This window comes from Strigops habroptila, chromosome 21 (genome assembly GCF_004027225.2).
Source record: "Strigops habroptila isolate Jane chromosome 21, bStrHab1.2.pri, whole genome shotgun sequence".
Taxonomy (NCBI): Eukaryota; Metazoa; Chordata; class Aves; order Psittaciformes; family Psittacidae; genus Strigops; species Strigops habroptila.
In genome coordinates, this window is record NC_044297.2 from 5120941 (window position 1) to 5133884 (window position 12944).

The following is a 12944-nucleotide window of genomic DNA, read 5'->3' on the forward strand; positions in this document are numbered from 1 at the left end:
CTGTGACCTGTGGCTGTGGGGACAAGGCTGAGTTAATGCGTGTTGAAAGGTTAAACCACGCTGCTCAGCACCACCGTGCTCCTGGGGGGCTGGATCAGGTCCTGGGGGTCTCTTTTCTCCCTCCCATGCCCATTGACCTCCCGTTCTCTGGTGCAGCACTTGGAGGTGCCCCTGAGGGGTGGAGGAGCTGGAGCTGCCATGGACAGGAATGGAGGGAGCTGGAGCAAGAGGATTGAGGTGTCTGTGGATGCCCTGCTCAGCCCAGGGACATGGCACAGTCCCACTGTCCCCATCTGCACCAGCAGGGGAAGGGATGGGGCCTTCCCGAGAGGGGTGCCCCAGACCCCGGTGCTGCCTGTGCCCATGGGCCGGAGGTGTGGAGGATTCTCCTGCCACCTCATCCTCCTCCCATACAAGCTGGGAGGGCACTGGTGGGGACACCGGCCATGGGAGCATGGCGTGGAATGCCGAGGGGAGCTGCTGCCCTGGGAAGGACATGTCTGAGCCCTCCCGTGTGGGGCCGGGCTGAGCACACCAACGTGACGGATGCTTCTATCCCACAGGGAGACATCCCTGGGACACCAGAGGGTCCCTGGCACCCTGGGACAGGGAAGGACAAGAGCAGCACTCGAGGCAGTGGCACAGGCTTTACTTTGCAGACAGAAGCATGAATCCCAAAGCAAATCCCACTGGTTTATTATATGACAAGAGTGGTGGGAAAGCCGCGGTGCCAAGCGGCTGCGGATGGAGCATCCCTATGGCAGGGTGGCTACTCCCAGGTGAAGGAGGAGGATGCGGATGCCTGGGCATTGGTAGACAATGTGGGGAGCACGGGCATGGTCCCCACTGGGAGCTGACCCCATCCACACTATGCCCAGTACACAGGGACGGTGCTGCAGAGGATGTTAACGGTGGTACCCAGGATGGAGCGGTCGGCCAGGGGCATGGCTTTGTCCCCATCCTCCTTCATCTCAGCCTGCAGGAGAGACAACAGAGGGGCCACCGCCTTCAGCAGCCTCCCCTCCAGCCGCTGCCACCCAAGCAGGGTGACCAGCACTGACCTGCCGCCGCTGGAAGCTCTCGGTGACGGTGTCCAGCCCCGGGATGTTGTCCCTTTCCATGCGGGTGATGTAGCAGGCGCGGTGGCGCCAGGACCTGTAGCCGACCAGCAGCTGTTTGAGACAGACCCGGGTCATGCTCAGCCTTGTCCTTGTCCCTGCACCCTCCCCTGTGCCCGGTGCTCTCGCACCTTGCTGTAGTCATACACCACCACGGCGGAGGCGTTGAGCCCGTCCCACACGGCGAATGTCCCGGTCCGTTCCTTCTTGCTGAGGGAGAGGTGCTGGGGGGTCCCTTCACCATCCAGCCCATGGATGGTCATCCGCAAGACCTGCCATGTGGGAGTGGGGGGGTCAGGAGACATTGTAGGGGCCTAAACCCCATCCCTGCGGAGCACCAGCAGCTGGTGCCATTCCCAACCCTCCCAATCCCATCACCGGAGCCGGCGGCACCGCGATTCCCTCCCCTCACCGCTTCGGCGTGTGTCTCGGTGATGTGCAGCCCCAGCAGGAGGAAGGTGACGATGACCACCATGAGGATGACCATCACCACCGCTGCCATCAGCAGGCTCTTGAGCTGGGGGGGGATGCCGGGCAGGAGCGGGGAGGCCGTGTACCTCTGGGGACACAGGGGACAACCTGGGTGAGCCACCGGCGCAGGCGGACGATGCTCAGCCCCACAGCAGCTCATGGGCCGGGCGATGGGTGCTCCTTACCGGAGGTGCCTCCTCCATCAGCGCCTCTTTGGAGCTGCCGTCCATCTCGCCCTCCTTCTCCATGCGGCTCCTGTCTCTTTGCCAGCCGGAGCCGGGGGCATTTATAGGATCCCGGGTGGATGGGAGGAGGTTGGAGCTGCCAAGGTACCACTTGTGCTCTGTTTGCTGAGGCGGGGAGGAGGGATGAAACCTCCGAGAGCCCTTTCCCGGCATCGGGAAGGGGGGAAAGGCAAACAGCGGGCAGGCAGAGCGTGCCAGCACCCAGCACCCTCAGCACACACCCCTGTGGGTGCTGCAGCCCTGGTTCCTGCAGCCTGCTCAGTGCATGGGCAGCTGCGGCCCCCCCAGGGTGGGCAGGAGCTGGCTGAGCTCTTTGTTGGCCGGGAATGCCGTGCCTGGGACGGGATGGACAATGCCCAGCGCGTGCTGCCAGCACTGCAGCACGGGCAGCGGGGCAAAGCAACGCGGGGGGAGAGCTTTGGTGGCATCACCCCTGCCAGGGATGACGGGGGCACCCTCCAGACCCCCATCCTGGTGCACCCCGGGGGCACCCAGCAGCCGCCCGCCGTGTGCACGGCCGCGTTTGCACGCTCACGCCGGTGAGCACACGCGGCTGCTCGGCCGTCACTCACTGCATCCCTCCCCCCGGCCCTCCCTCCCTCCCTGCTTCCCGCAGCGCCCCAGCATGGGGCGTGCTGCAGAGCGGGGCCGGCGCCGGCAGCCTCCATCGCGTCCCTCCCGCGCTGAGCTCTCCGGGCAATAGGGAGGAGGAACAGGCTCTGCCTCCGCTGCCGGGCGCTGCGAGAGCAGAGGGACCGGCCCCGGGCAGAGCGCTAGGCCAGGGCGCGATGGAGCTGCGGCGCGGGAGGAGGATGCTGAGGGACCGGCTCCCCGCTCTCCTCCTCCTCCTCCTGGCCTCGGCCTGGCTCTGGCAGCCCGCGGAGGGTCGGCGGCCGCCCCGGCCCCCCCCGTGCCCCCCGAGCTGCTCCTGCACCCAGGACACAGCGTTCTGTGTGGATTCCAAAGCCGTGCCCAGGAACCTGCCCCCCGAGGTCATCTCGCTGTGAGTACCCGGCAGCAGGACAGGGATGGGGATGGGGACAGGGAGCATGTCACAGCCCAGGGCTGGCGGGGGCTGGTGCTGCCCTGGGAACGCAGGGACAGCCCCGCTGTGCTCCATCGGGAGTAAATGTGTGTTGGTGTGGGGTATCCATCCTGTGGGATGGAGCAGGATGGAGACACCCCAGGACTGGTCCCTGTGTCCTGCAGCGGTGGCAGGTCTCCTGCATCAGTGAGGGATGGAGCAGGGACGCAGCCTGTCCCCACTGTGACCTTGGGGACCAGAGCCCCAAAGGGACACAGCTGGTGGATGCTCGGGGACATGGTGGTGCAGCAGCCTTGTATATGCTGTGTGTGTGGTGGATGCCTGTGTGTGCACATGTGTGGGGCACTGGCATGCACCGAGTGACAGCAGGGACAGTGCTATGGGGCACCACTCCTGCTGCCGTCCCCTCTCCTGAAGCTTCCTCCCCTCGGCAGGACGATGGTGAACGCGGCATTCACGGAGATCCGGGAGGCAGCGTTCGCACACATCCCCTCGCTGCAGTTCCTGTACGTGTCCTGCCCGGCCATCTCGCCGTGTCCCCACGTTCCCACCCTGCCCACCCTGTATTGATGCCGTCCCCTTCTCCTTGCAGCCTGCTCAACTCCAACAAGTTCACACTGATTGGGGACAACGCCTTCGCCGGCCTCTCGCACCTCCAGTACCTGTGTGTGGATGGGGATGGGGACATGGGGACATGGATGGGGACACAGGGACAGGATGGGGACACAGGGATGGGGACACAGGGATGGGGACACGGGGATGGGGACGTGGGGATGGGGACACAGGGATGGGGATGGAGACATGGGGAGGGCATGGGAAGGGTGGGGGGTTCACAGGGACGGGTCTCTCGTGCCACCATCTCCTCCCACCCCAGGTTCATTGAGAACAATGACATCCAGGCGCTCTCAAAGGCCACTTTTCGTGGGCTCAAGTCCCTGACCCACTTGTGAGTACTGGGAAGGGGGGTCCCGCATCCCGCAGGGACGCAGGGGATGGCTCTTGTCCCTTCATTGCACTGTGTCACCTCCACAACCCCTCTCATCCCCCAGGTCTTTGGCCAACAACAACCTACAGACGCTGCCCCGGGACCTCTTCAAGCCACTGGACATCCTGAGTGACCTGTAAGGCTGTGCTGGCATTGGGGGCACCAGGATGGGTTGAGGGTGACACTGGGATGGGTTGAGGTGACACCGGGGTGCTCAGGGCTCGCTCAGGGCTGGGGTAACTTGGTGCCATCCACGCCAGGGACCTCCGTGGCAACACGCTGGCCTGTGACTGCCAGATCAAGTGGCTGGTGGAGTGGCTGGAGAGCACCAACACCACGGTCCCCGCCGTGTTCTGCAGCAGCCCCGGGCACTTTGAGGGGCAGCGCATCCAGGACCTGGTGCTCGGGGACTTCCAGTGCATCACCACGGGTGAGGGACCGCACTGACCCATCACCCTGTGCCTGGGTGATGCTTAGACCCTCACTGTCCCTTCTCCCCACAGACTTCGTGGTGCACCAGGTCCTGCCCTTCCAGTCGGTGTCGGCCGAGCCCTTCACCTACGCCAGTGACCTGTACGTGGCTCTGGCACAGCCCGGTGCCAGCAGCTGTGCCATCCTCAAGTGGGACTATGTGGAGCGCAAGCTGCGAGACTTTGACCACATCCCGGGTAAGACGCCTGTTCCGGGGGTCCCTTCCCGTGCTGTGACCCCCATTTGGGGTGATCTGGGGCAGGCACGGCCCTGGTGTGACGTGGCCCTGCCTGGCAGCTCACTCCGCAGTGCACTGCAAGCCCATCGTGGCGCAGGAGCAGCTGTACGTGGTGGTGGCCCAGCTCTTCGGTGGCTCCTACATCTACCGCTGGGACACCACCGTGGACAAGTTCATCAAGATCCAGGACATCGACAGCCAGAAGATCCGCAAGCCCAATGACATCGAAGCCTTCCAGATTGAGGGGGAGTGGTACTTCGTGATCGCCGATAGCTCCAAAGCAGGCTCCACCAGCCTCTACCGCCTCAACCAGAACGGCTTCTACTCCCACCAGGCGCTGCACGCCTGGCACCGCGACACCGACGTGGAGTACGTGGAGAACGATGACAAACCCCGGCTCATCGTCGCCAGCAGCTCCCAGGCGCCCGTCATCTACCAGTGGAACCGGGCGCAGAAGCAGTTCGCGCCGCAGGGGGAGGTGGGCGAGATGCTGGACGTGCAGATGGTGAAGCACTTCAGGGTGAAGCGGGACCAGTTCCTCTGCCTCAGCCGCTACATCGGTGACTCCAAGGTGGTGCGCTGGGAAGGGCAGCGCTTCGTGGAGCTGCAGACACTGCCGTCCCGTGGCTCCATGGTGATGCAGCCCTTCTCTGTGGGGCAGCGGCAGTACCTGGCCCTGGGCAGTGACTTCTCCTTCACCCACGTCTACCTGTGGGAAGAGGAAAAGCAGAAATTCGCCAAGTTTCAGGAGCTGCTGGTGCAGGCGCCCAGGGCTTTCCGCTCCGTGCTGGCCGCCGACGTGCAGCTCCTCCTGGCCCCAAGCTTCAAGGCGAAAACGCTGGTCTACCGGCACGTGGTGGTGGACCTCAGCCTCTAGATGCGGCCCCCGAGCTGCCAGCGTGGCCCCAGCGTGGCTCTTGCCTCCCCCAAGAGCTGCCTGCTCCTGCCTGGGGACACGCATGCACCCAACTGCCCCACGGTCACAACCCCTCCCGTGTTCACCCGCCCCTCCGACTGTCCCCAGGGCAGCACCCAGCTCCACAGCCCCCAGTTTCCCCCCAGGACTCCTGGGTAGCACCCACAGGCATCCCATGGGATGTGGGCAGGATGGTGGGACACCCCTCGCCCTGCAGGCCCATGGATGCCTGGTTGGGCTGGCAGCGATGGGAGGAGCAGGGGGGAATGGGCTGGAGGCTGCAGTGGGGAGGTGGGGGGGGGGGGTGGATGGGATGCTCCCTGAATACTGAGGTGCTCCCAGGTGGGTGGGATGCTCAAGGTGGATGGGATGCCCAGAGGAGGGCAGGATGCTCGAGGCCAGGGGATTGCTGTGATGTGGATGGGATGCCTCAAGGCAGATTAGGCCAGGGGGATGCTCCAATGTGGATGCAGATGGGATGCCCTGAGGAGGACAGGATGCTGGAGGCCAGCTGGATGCTCTGAGGCAGTGCCACCACCACCAGAAGCAGGGCTGACCTGCTCCGGTCCCCCTCCGTGCATGTCCGGGCGGTCTCTCTGCCCGCTGCCAGGCAGGACGTGGCGTTCCAGCGGTTCCTGAGCTGTACATGCCCACCAAAACGCTCCCACAATAAACACACTGTGAGTGCTGCCTGCGCTGCTGCGTGTCCAACCACCACGTCCCAATCCAGCACCACCCCAGAGCACCCCTTTTCCCTTGCACAAGCCCCACCGAGCCCGGGAAGGGGGAGCCCCTTGTTTTAGGCTCCCCCAAGTCCCTCACATGGCTTTGCCTGGCTTTTTTAGCTGCAAATACCTTGTCCCATGGCTGGGGGGAAGCAGGAGGGGTATCCCCATAGGAGGGAACCCCAGCTCAGAGCCTGCTGCACCAAGCAGCAGCCCAGCTGGTTTTCCAGGGCAGCATTTCCCTGTCTCCCAGGGATAGAAATCTGCATGTGAAAAACCACCAATTAGGCTCACAAATAAAGATCCTCTTAGAGGTAACAGGCACCCCGGGGCACAGCCGGGGCCTTGGGAGCAGGGTTTGACCTCTGTGGCTCCATGGGCTCTTCCCCATGCTGGGAATGCCACGGGTGGCATTGCTGGGTGCAAGGCAGGGCACGCAGCTCCAGCTGCGGCATTGCCACACTTCTCTGCTTCAGTTTCCCTCCTGGGAAAAGGCAGATTTAAAGCACAGGGAGCAGGCACAGAGGGGTCCCAACAGCATCCCTGGCTGGGATAGGGGAGCTGGGGTGCCCTGGGCATGCACGGCCAAGGGGAAGGCGGCCCTGGGAGGTGATGCCAGGTCTGGCTCCAGGAGGAGCAAAAAGCTTCTGCTTCCTCCAGAGCATCCGGAGGGATCCACCCCCCCGCAGAGCCCTGGCCCGGGCTCGGCCCCCCCAGAGGGTGCTCCGGGTTAAGCACAGGGGTGAACCTGGGCGAGGCGAGGTGGGGACTCTGCAGAGGCTGAGCTTAAATCCCGCTGAATCAACACACCAGGGCGGTGCTGACGCGTGTGGTTGCCTTGGCGTGACCCAGCGGCGCTCCCCCAGCCCAAGCCGCCCTTCCAGGGACGGGGTGCTCTGTGCACATGGAGACACACACGGCTTTGGGCGGGAAGGGAGCTGAAAGCTCATCCGGTTCTGCTGCTTCTCCGGGCAGCCTGTGCCGCTGCCTCACCACCGTCACAGGGAAGGACTTTTTCCCTACGGTACATCCTCCTCCAACAACACCATCCCGGTATCCTCAGACGGGGATTTTCAACCTGTTCTTTGGGGTTACTTGTTTTTAAGAATAATATTCTGTGGCTGCCCCGCCCCCATTATAATGCTAATACTCCTGATAATGCTACTAATAACACTAATGCTACTAATAATAGAAAAAATTAGTGTATAGGGGCGGACCGACTCTACACTCGTGTGACGTGACCCTTTTAAGAGCCGCCGTTGCCCTTTTAAGAGCAGCCGTTGCCCCTTTAAGGGCGGCGGGAACCGTTGCGGCGCATGCGCGGAGCCACCGGCCGCACCGTAGGAGCGGCCCCGCGGGTGCCGGGGCGGTCCCGGCGGGTCCCGGGCGGCGGTTCGGGGGGTCCCGGCGCGGGCGGAGCGCGGAGCCCGGAGCCCGCACCCGGGCCCGGCCCGCACCGGCCATGGTGTCCTGGGTGCTCAGCCGGCTGGTCGAGTGAGTGGGGACCGGGGGTGCCCAGTGGGGGGTAACGGGGGTACTCAGTCGGGGGGTATAACGGCGGTGCCCGAGGTGATGCCCCGGGCTCCCCGGTTGGTGCTTACCGGGTCCCTGTGCTTAGCACGGTGCCTCAGGCTGGGTTTGGGGTGCGGGAGGGGGGCGCTTTATAGGGGTACCCAGAGCCCCCCCCCCGGCTATAGGTGGGTTCCCTGGTGCTTGGGGTGCTGTCAGCATCCTGCCCTGGGGGGGGCTTGGGTTCGGGTCCCTGCAGCATCGGGGGGTCCAACATCCAGCACGGATCCCCCCAGAGCTGCTGTTCCCACGCTGTGGCTACCCGGGGTGTGCGGAGGGTGGGCACAGGGGGTGCGGGGCGCCCACAGCTGCACCCCGGGGGCGTTGGTGCCGGGGGGGTTCCTCGCTGGCTGGTTGCGGAGCCCGAGGGGTGGTGGGGATGGTGTCACATCTGGTCGGTGACCCTCGATAGGGATGTCCCCATGGGCAGTGTTAGTACCCCCACTGGTGGGTGAGGGGATCAAGGGCACCCTCAGGTGCCCCCAGGCTGGGTGGGAGTGTGGGTCTGCAGGAGGGTCCACAGAGGGACCTGGATCCGTGGGCTGTGCCCGGTGGGATGAGGTTCAACAAGGCAAAGTGCTGGGTCCTGCACTTGGGCCACCACAACCCCCTGCAACGCTCCAGCCTTGGGGAAACTGCTCCTGGGAAAGGAGCTGGGGGTGCTGAGTGACGGAGCTGAACATGAGCAGCTTGTGCCCAGGCAGCCAAGAAGCCCCCAGCATCCTGGGCTGTGTCAGCCCGCTCCCTGTGGATGTGGGCACATTCCGTGCTGCTCCCGGCAGCTCCGGGGCTGAAGGGGCTCCAGGCCAAGCTTTGGTGCTGGGACAGGCTCCTGCCTTCTGCTGCCTCACACCCGCCCTCTCTTCCAGGCTGCTTTTCGGGATGCTGTACCCTGCTTACGCTTCCTACAAGGCTGTGAAGACCAAAAACATCCGGGAATACGTGAGTAGGGAGCTCGGGCAGCTCCTTCCCGTGCTCCAGCCCCGGGTTGATGGGTTCCTGCTCCCCACAGGTCCGCTGGATGATGTACTGGATCGTCTTTGCGCTCTTCATGGCTACAGAGACCTTCACTGACCTCCTCATCTCCTGGTGAGGCTGCGGTGTGGGGAGCAGCCTTTGGGGTTCCTATGGCTTGGGGGGGAAAGGAAGGGGACTCCATCCTCCTCCTGCCTGCTGGGAGAGGGGCACGCACTGCTCTGGTCTGTCTGTGGGGGGGCACCATTCCTCCTGCAGGGGAGAAGGATGTGCCTTTGGCCCCCCCCCCAGCATCTCCTCACCCCCATCTTCTCCCTGTCTCTGGCAGGTTTCCCTTCTACTACGAGGTGAAGATGGCCTTTGTCATCTGGCTGCTGTGCCCCTACACGCGGGGGGCCAGCCTGCTCTACCGCAAGTTCGTGCACCCCACCTTGTCCCGCAAGGAGAAGGTGAGTGAGGGGCTGCCTGGCGCTGGGGGGGGCTCGGGGTGCTGGGACGTGGTGCTGTGCCCTCTCATCACCTCGATGCTGTCGGCAGGACATCGATGGGTACATCCTGCGGGCGCGGGAGCGCGGCTACGAGACCATGGTGCGCTTCGGCAAGAGGGGCCTCAACCTGGCAGCCACGGCCGCGGTGCAGGCGGCCGCCAAGGTACCGGGAGCGGGGCAGGACCCGACGGCCCCGTGTCCCCCACGGGCACACCTTGAACCCTGTGTCTGTGCTGGGCCCCTCACTGCAAGAGAGGCATTGAGGGGCTGGAGCGGGGCAGAGAAGGGCACCGGAGCTGGTGCAGGGCCTGGAGCACAAGTGTGATGAGGAACGGCTGAGGGACCTGGGGGGGTTTAGTCTGGAGAAGAGAAGGCTCAGGGGGGACCTTCTCGCTCTCTGCAACTGCCTGACAGGAGGATGGAGCCAGGAGGGGGCTGGTCTCTGCTCCCAAGGAGCAAGGGATGGGACAAGAGGAAACGGCCTCAAGCTGCACCAGGGCAGGTTTAGATGAAGCTGAGGAACAATTCCTTCCCCAAAGGGTGCTCAGGCATTGGAACAGGCTGCCCAGGGCAGGGCTGGAGTCACCGTCCCTGCAAGTGTTCACACCCCGTGTAGCTGAGGCCTCAGTGCCAGGGGTTAGTGCTGGCCTTGGCAGTGCTGGCAACGGTTGGACTGGGTGAGCTCGAAGGTCATTTCCAGCCCAGTTGGTGCCATGATTCCGTGGCCACTGCAGCATGGCCTCAGTGCTGTGGGTGTCAGGAGAGGGGTCTCTGGGTGCACATCCTGTGCTGATGGTGCCTGGCCCCACGCTGGGTGCCCCAGTGCTTTGGGATTTGCCCGGTGGGGCTCACGTCCATCCTTTTCCTTCCCCCAGAGCCAGGGCGCGCTGGCCGGGCGGCTCCGCAGCTTCAGCATGCAGGACCTGCGCTCCGTGCCCGAGGACACCCCCATGCACTGCCAGGACCCGCTGTACCTGGAGGAGCCGGAGAGCCGCCGGCAGCTGCCGGGTGAGCCGGGAACGGGCATCACGGTGGTGGGGGTTCAAGCAAAGCCCATTGCGGGGCTGTGCTGGGAGCTATCGTGTGCCCCCCCCTTGTCCCCAGCCTACAGTGTGCCCCCACGCCCCCAGCACTACGAGAGTGAGACGGAGGAGGAGGAGATCTGGTCGGACTTGGAGATTTCGTCCTCCCAGCAGGACCTCAGACCCCTCTCTCGCAGCCAGAGCCTGCATGTGGCCAAGAAGAAGGCACCAGGCAAAGAGGTACCGTAGTGGGGGGATGTGGGGCTGATGCGAGGGGGACCTGACCCCTCCCTCCTGGGTGAGGCCCTTGGTGACATGGGCTAGTGGTGGGTTGGACTTGATGATCCTAAAGGTCTTTTCCAACCCCGCTGATTCCATGGTTCTGTGATCCAGGGCTCTTCCCGGCTCTTGCGCAGCAGGAGCAGGAAGAAAACGGCCCCGTCGGAGCAGGATGACTGATGGTGCTGAGGAAACCTCTGCCTGGAGTCTTACCACGAGTCTGCTGCTGCAGCATCAGGAGGGAGCTGTGGTTTGTGCAATTCCAGTCCTGGGGAAGGGGCTCCCCTCTGCCTTACACTGTAAATCCCTTCTCTGACCTCTGTGCCTCTGGCTGCTGCTCCCACCGTGCCCCTTCCCAGACCCCATCCTATAGGTGGGCGCCGGCGCCTCTCCCATGGGATCCAGCCCCCACTTTCCTCCCATCCTATGAACTCTATGGGCTTTGCTGGGGCCCCCATTGCTGCTGTTGATGCCTTACACCCCACATTCCCTCTGTGGGAGCCAGCAAAGGGATGTGCCTTGTTCCATCTATCCTCTGAAGCCAAAGACACAGCCCTTGGCTGGGGTCTCCCCACCAGTTACAGGCTGACACCCCCTTACTTGAAACTGGGGCTGCGGTGCTTGACCAAGCCCAACCCAGCTCTACACAGCTTTTAATGTTCCCACCTCCCAGACAGGGAGTTTGTATATGGAAAATAAACGCTGTTTCACACTTTGGGGAGGCGTCCCCCTTTGCCCAGACGCTGTGCCCTGCGGGGAGCGGGTGTGGAGCGGGCAGAGCAGGGCCGGGGGTGCAGGGCCGGGGCTGGGGGGTGACCGTCACCTCCTCCTTGCAGTCCCCGCGTCCCCCGCGGCGCGGCAGGAGCGCTCGGGCGGCGGGTCCCGGCTCAGAGCCAGGGCTGCGGACGGACCTCCCCCTCCTGGCCGCCGGCCCCGGCTTGTCCTCATGGCCCTGGCCACGGGCACCCTGCCGGGGCTCCCTGGGCGCAGCCAGAGGGTCTCACCTCCCTTTGCTCCTGCCTTAGGGACTTATCTCTTCCCGGGTGGACACAGGGCACGAAGCCTCTGTGGGGCGGCCCAAGGTGACAGCGCTGCTCGTGTCAGTTCTGTCCCCCTGTGCCCTGCTCTCTGGCATCAATCCCTTCGCTTCCCCATCCCTCCTACCCTCACCCCCTCAGCCCAGCTTTATATTTAGCCCTTGGCTGCCTTCTGCTTTTGGGGGTCTTCCCAGGGCATGGGAGAGCGTCTGCCCCGGGGCTGGGCAAGGGGTGTTGGAGCAGATTAGGTGGAGGTGGCTGGATTAGCTGTGTCGAACTGCTGGGAGACGATTACTTAAAGCAGCAGGGAGGGAAAGGCTGGGAGGGGACAGCACAAAGGCTGAGGGGCTGCCTCTAATCCCCCTAAAGCTGCTTAGGGAGAGTACGGTTCCTCCGAGGATACAGCCCGGGGAGGCTGCTGGGGCTGCCTGGCTGTGGTGCTGCATAGTGGGGTACCTGCAGGACGGGGTTCCACAGCCCAAGGGCTGGCTGGGCTCGGGGGGGAGGCTGGGAGTGTTCCCAGCTTGGGGAAACTGAGGCACAAGCATCAGTGACTGCTGAGCTGGAGCTGGGAAGGGAACCAGCAGCGCTGGCGCCTGATCCCGTGTCCTGGCAAGTGTTCTGTGCATTCCCCAGGGAGAGGAATGCAAGGAGGGGACAGCAGCCAGGGCTGAGGCGTCCCCGGGTGCCAGCGCTGCTCCCGGCTGTGCCAGGCTCTGGTCAGCAAAGCCATAATCTCCCCGCGCTGGAGCCGGCCCAGCAGGGAAGGGTCTGCCCTGAGCTCGGTGCCAGGCTGTGCCGGCGCTGGGGGCTGAGCCCGGCTCTGGGGTCCCCCCAGCTCACCCAGGGCAGGGTGGAGTGGGGTGAAGTGACCCCTGTGGCACACGGGGGTTCAGGGGTCATGTCCCTGTAAGCAGCCCGGAACCCCCCCAGAGCGTGAGCAACAGGTCAGGGAGGGGATCCTGCCCCTCTGCTGTGCTCTGGGGAGGCCCCCCCTGCAGTCCTGATCCAGCTCTGGGGCAACAGCACAAGAGGGACGTGGAGGGAGACTGAGATGAGCTCTGAGGCAGAAGCTCTTCCCTGTGAGGGTGCTGAGGCGCTGGCACAGGGTGCCCAGAGAAGCTGTAGCTGCCCCATCCCTGGCAGTGTTCAAGGCCAGGTTGGACACAGGGGCTTGGAGCAACCTGCTCTAGTGGAAGGTGTCCCTGCCTGTGGCAGGGATTGGAACAGGATGAGCTTTAAGGTCTCTTCCAACACAAACCAGTCTGATTCCATGATTCTCCATCCCTGAGAGCTGGCAGGGGACCAAGTGAAGACAGGGACATGTCTGATGCTCCAGGGAATCGCAGATTCTCCTAAA

General features: G+C 64.1%; 3 protein-coding genes across 5 annotated transcripts; 2 read left to right on the forward strand and 1 right to left on the reverse strand.

Moving 5' to 3' along the window:
• Positions 1-679: 679 nt before the first annotated feature.
• Positions 680-2111, reverse strand: LOC115618558 (pulmonary surfactant-associated protein C-like). Of its 2 annotated transcripts, none has more exons than XM_030510248.2 (5): positions 1775-2111; positions 1531-1677; positions 1250-1390; positions 1062-1172; positions 680-976 (listed from the first exon to the last, which is right to left on the reverse strand). In XM_030510248.2, the coding sequence occupies exons 1-5, from the start codon at positions 1985-1987 to the stop codon at positions 869-871; spliced, it is 720 nt and encodes a 239-aa protein (XP_030366108.1). In that variant the 5' UTR covers positions 1988-2111; the 3' UTR covers positions 680-868. The 2 variants fall into 2 exon arrangements, with proteins under 2 accessions (XP_030366108.1, XP_030366109.1); XM_030510249.2 differs by having other exon boundaries at positions 891-976; positions 1062-1155.
• On the forward strand, positions 1902-6184 carry LGI3 (leucine rich repeat LGI family member 3). Its single transcript, XM_030510246.1, has 9 exons — positions 1902-1918; positions 2451-2837; positions 3314-3385; positions 3472-3543; positions 3754-3825; positions 3929-4000; positions 4125-4294; positions 4368-4532; positions 4633-6184. The coding sequence occupies exons 2-9, from the start codon at positions 2623-2625 to the stop codon at positions 5448-5450; spliced, it is 1656 nt and encodes a 551-aa protein (XP_030366106.1). The 5' UTR covers positions 1902-1918; positions 2451-2622; the 3' UTR covers positions 5451-6184.
• A 1332-nt stretch (positions 6185-7516) lies between these two features.
• Positions 7517-11264, forward strand: REEP4 (receptor accessory protein 4). Of its 2 annotated transcripts, XM_030510251.1 has the most exons (8): positions 7517-7708; positions 8653-8725; positions 8796-8872; positions 9087-9207; positions 9296-9409; positions 10122-10254; positions 10351-10508; positions 10662-11264. In XM_030510251.1, the coding sequence occupies exons 1-8, from the start codon at positions 7677-7679 to the stop codon at positions 10725-10727; spliced, it is 774 nt and encodes a 257-aa protein (XP_030366111.1). In that variant the 5' UTR covers positions 7517-7676; the 3' UTR covers positions 10728-11264. The 2 variants fall into 2 exon arrangements, with proteins under 2 accessions (XP_030366111.1, XP_030366110.1); XM_030510250.1 differs by having other exon boundaries at positions 7545-7708; positions 10122-10508.
• Positions 11265-12944: the final 1680 nt, after the last annotated feature.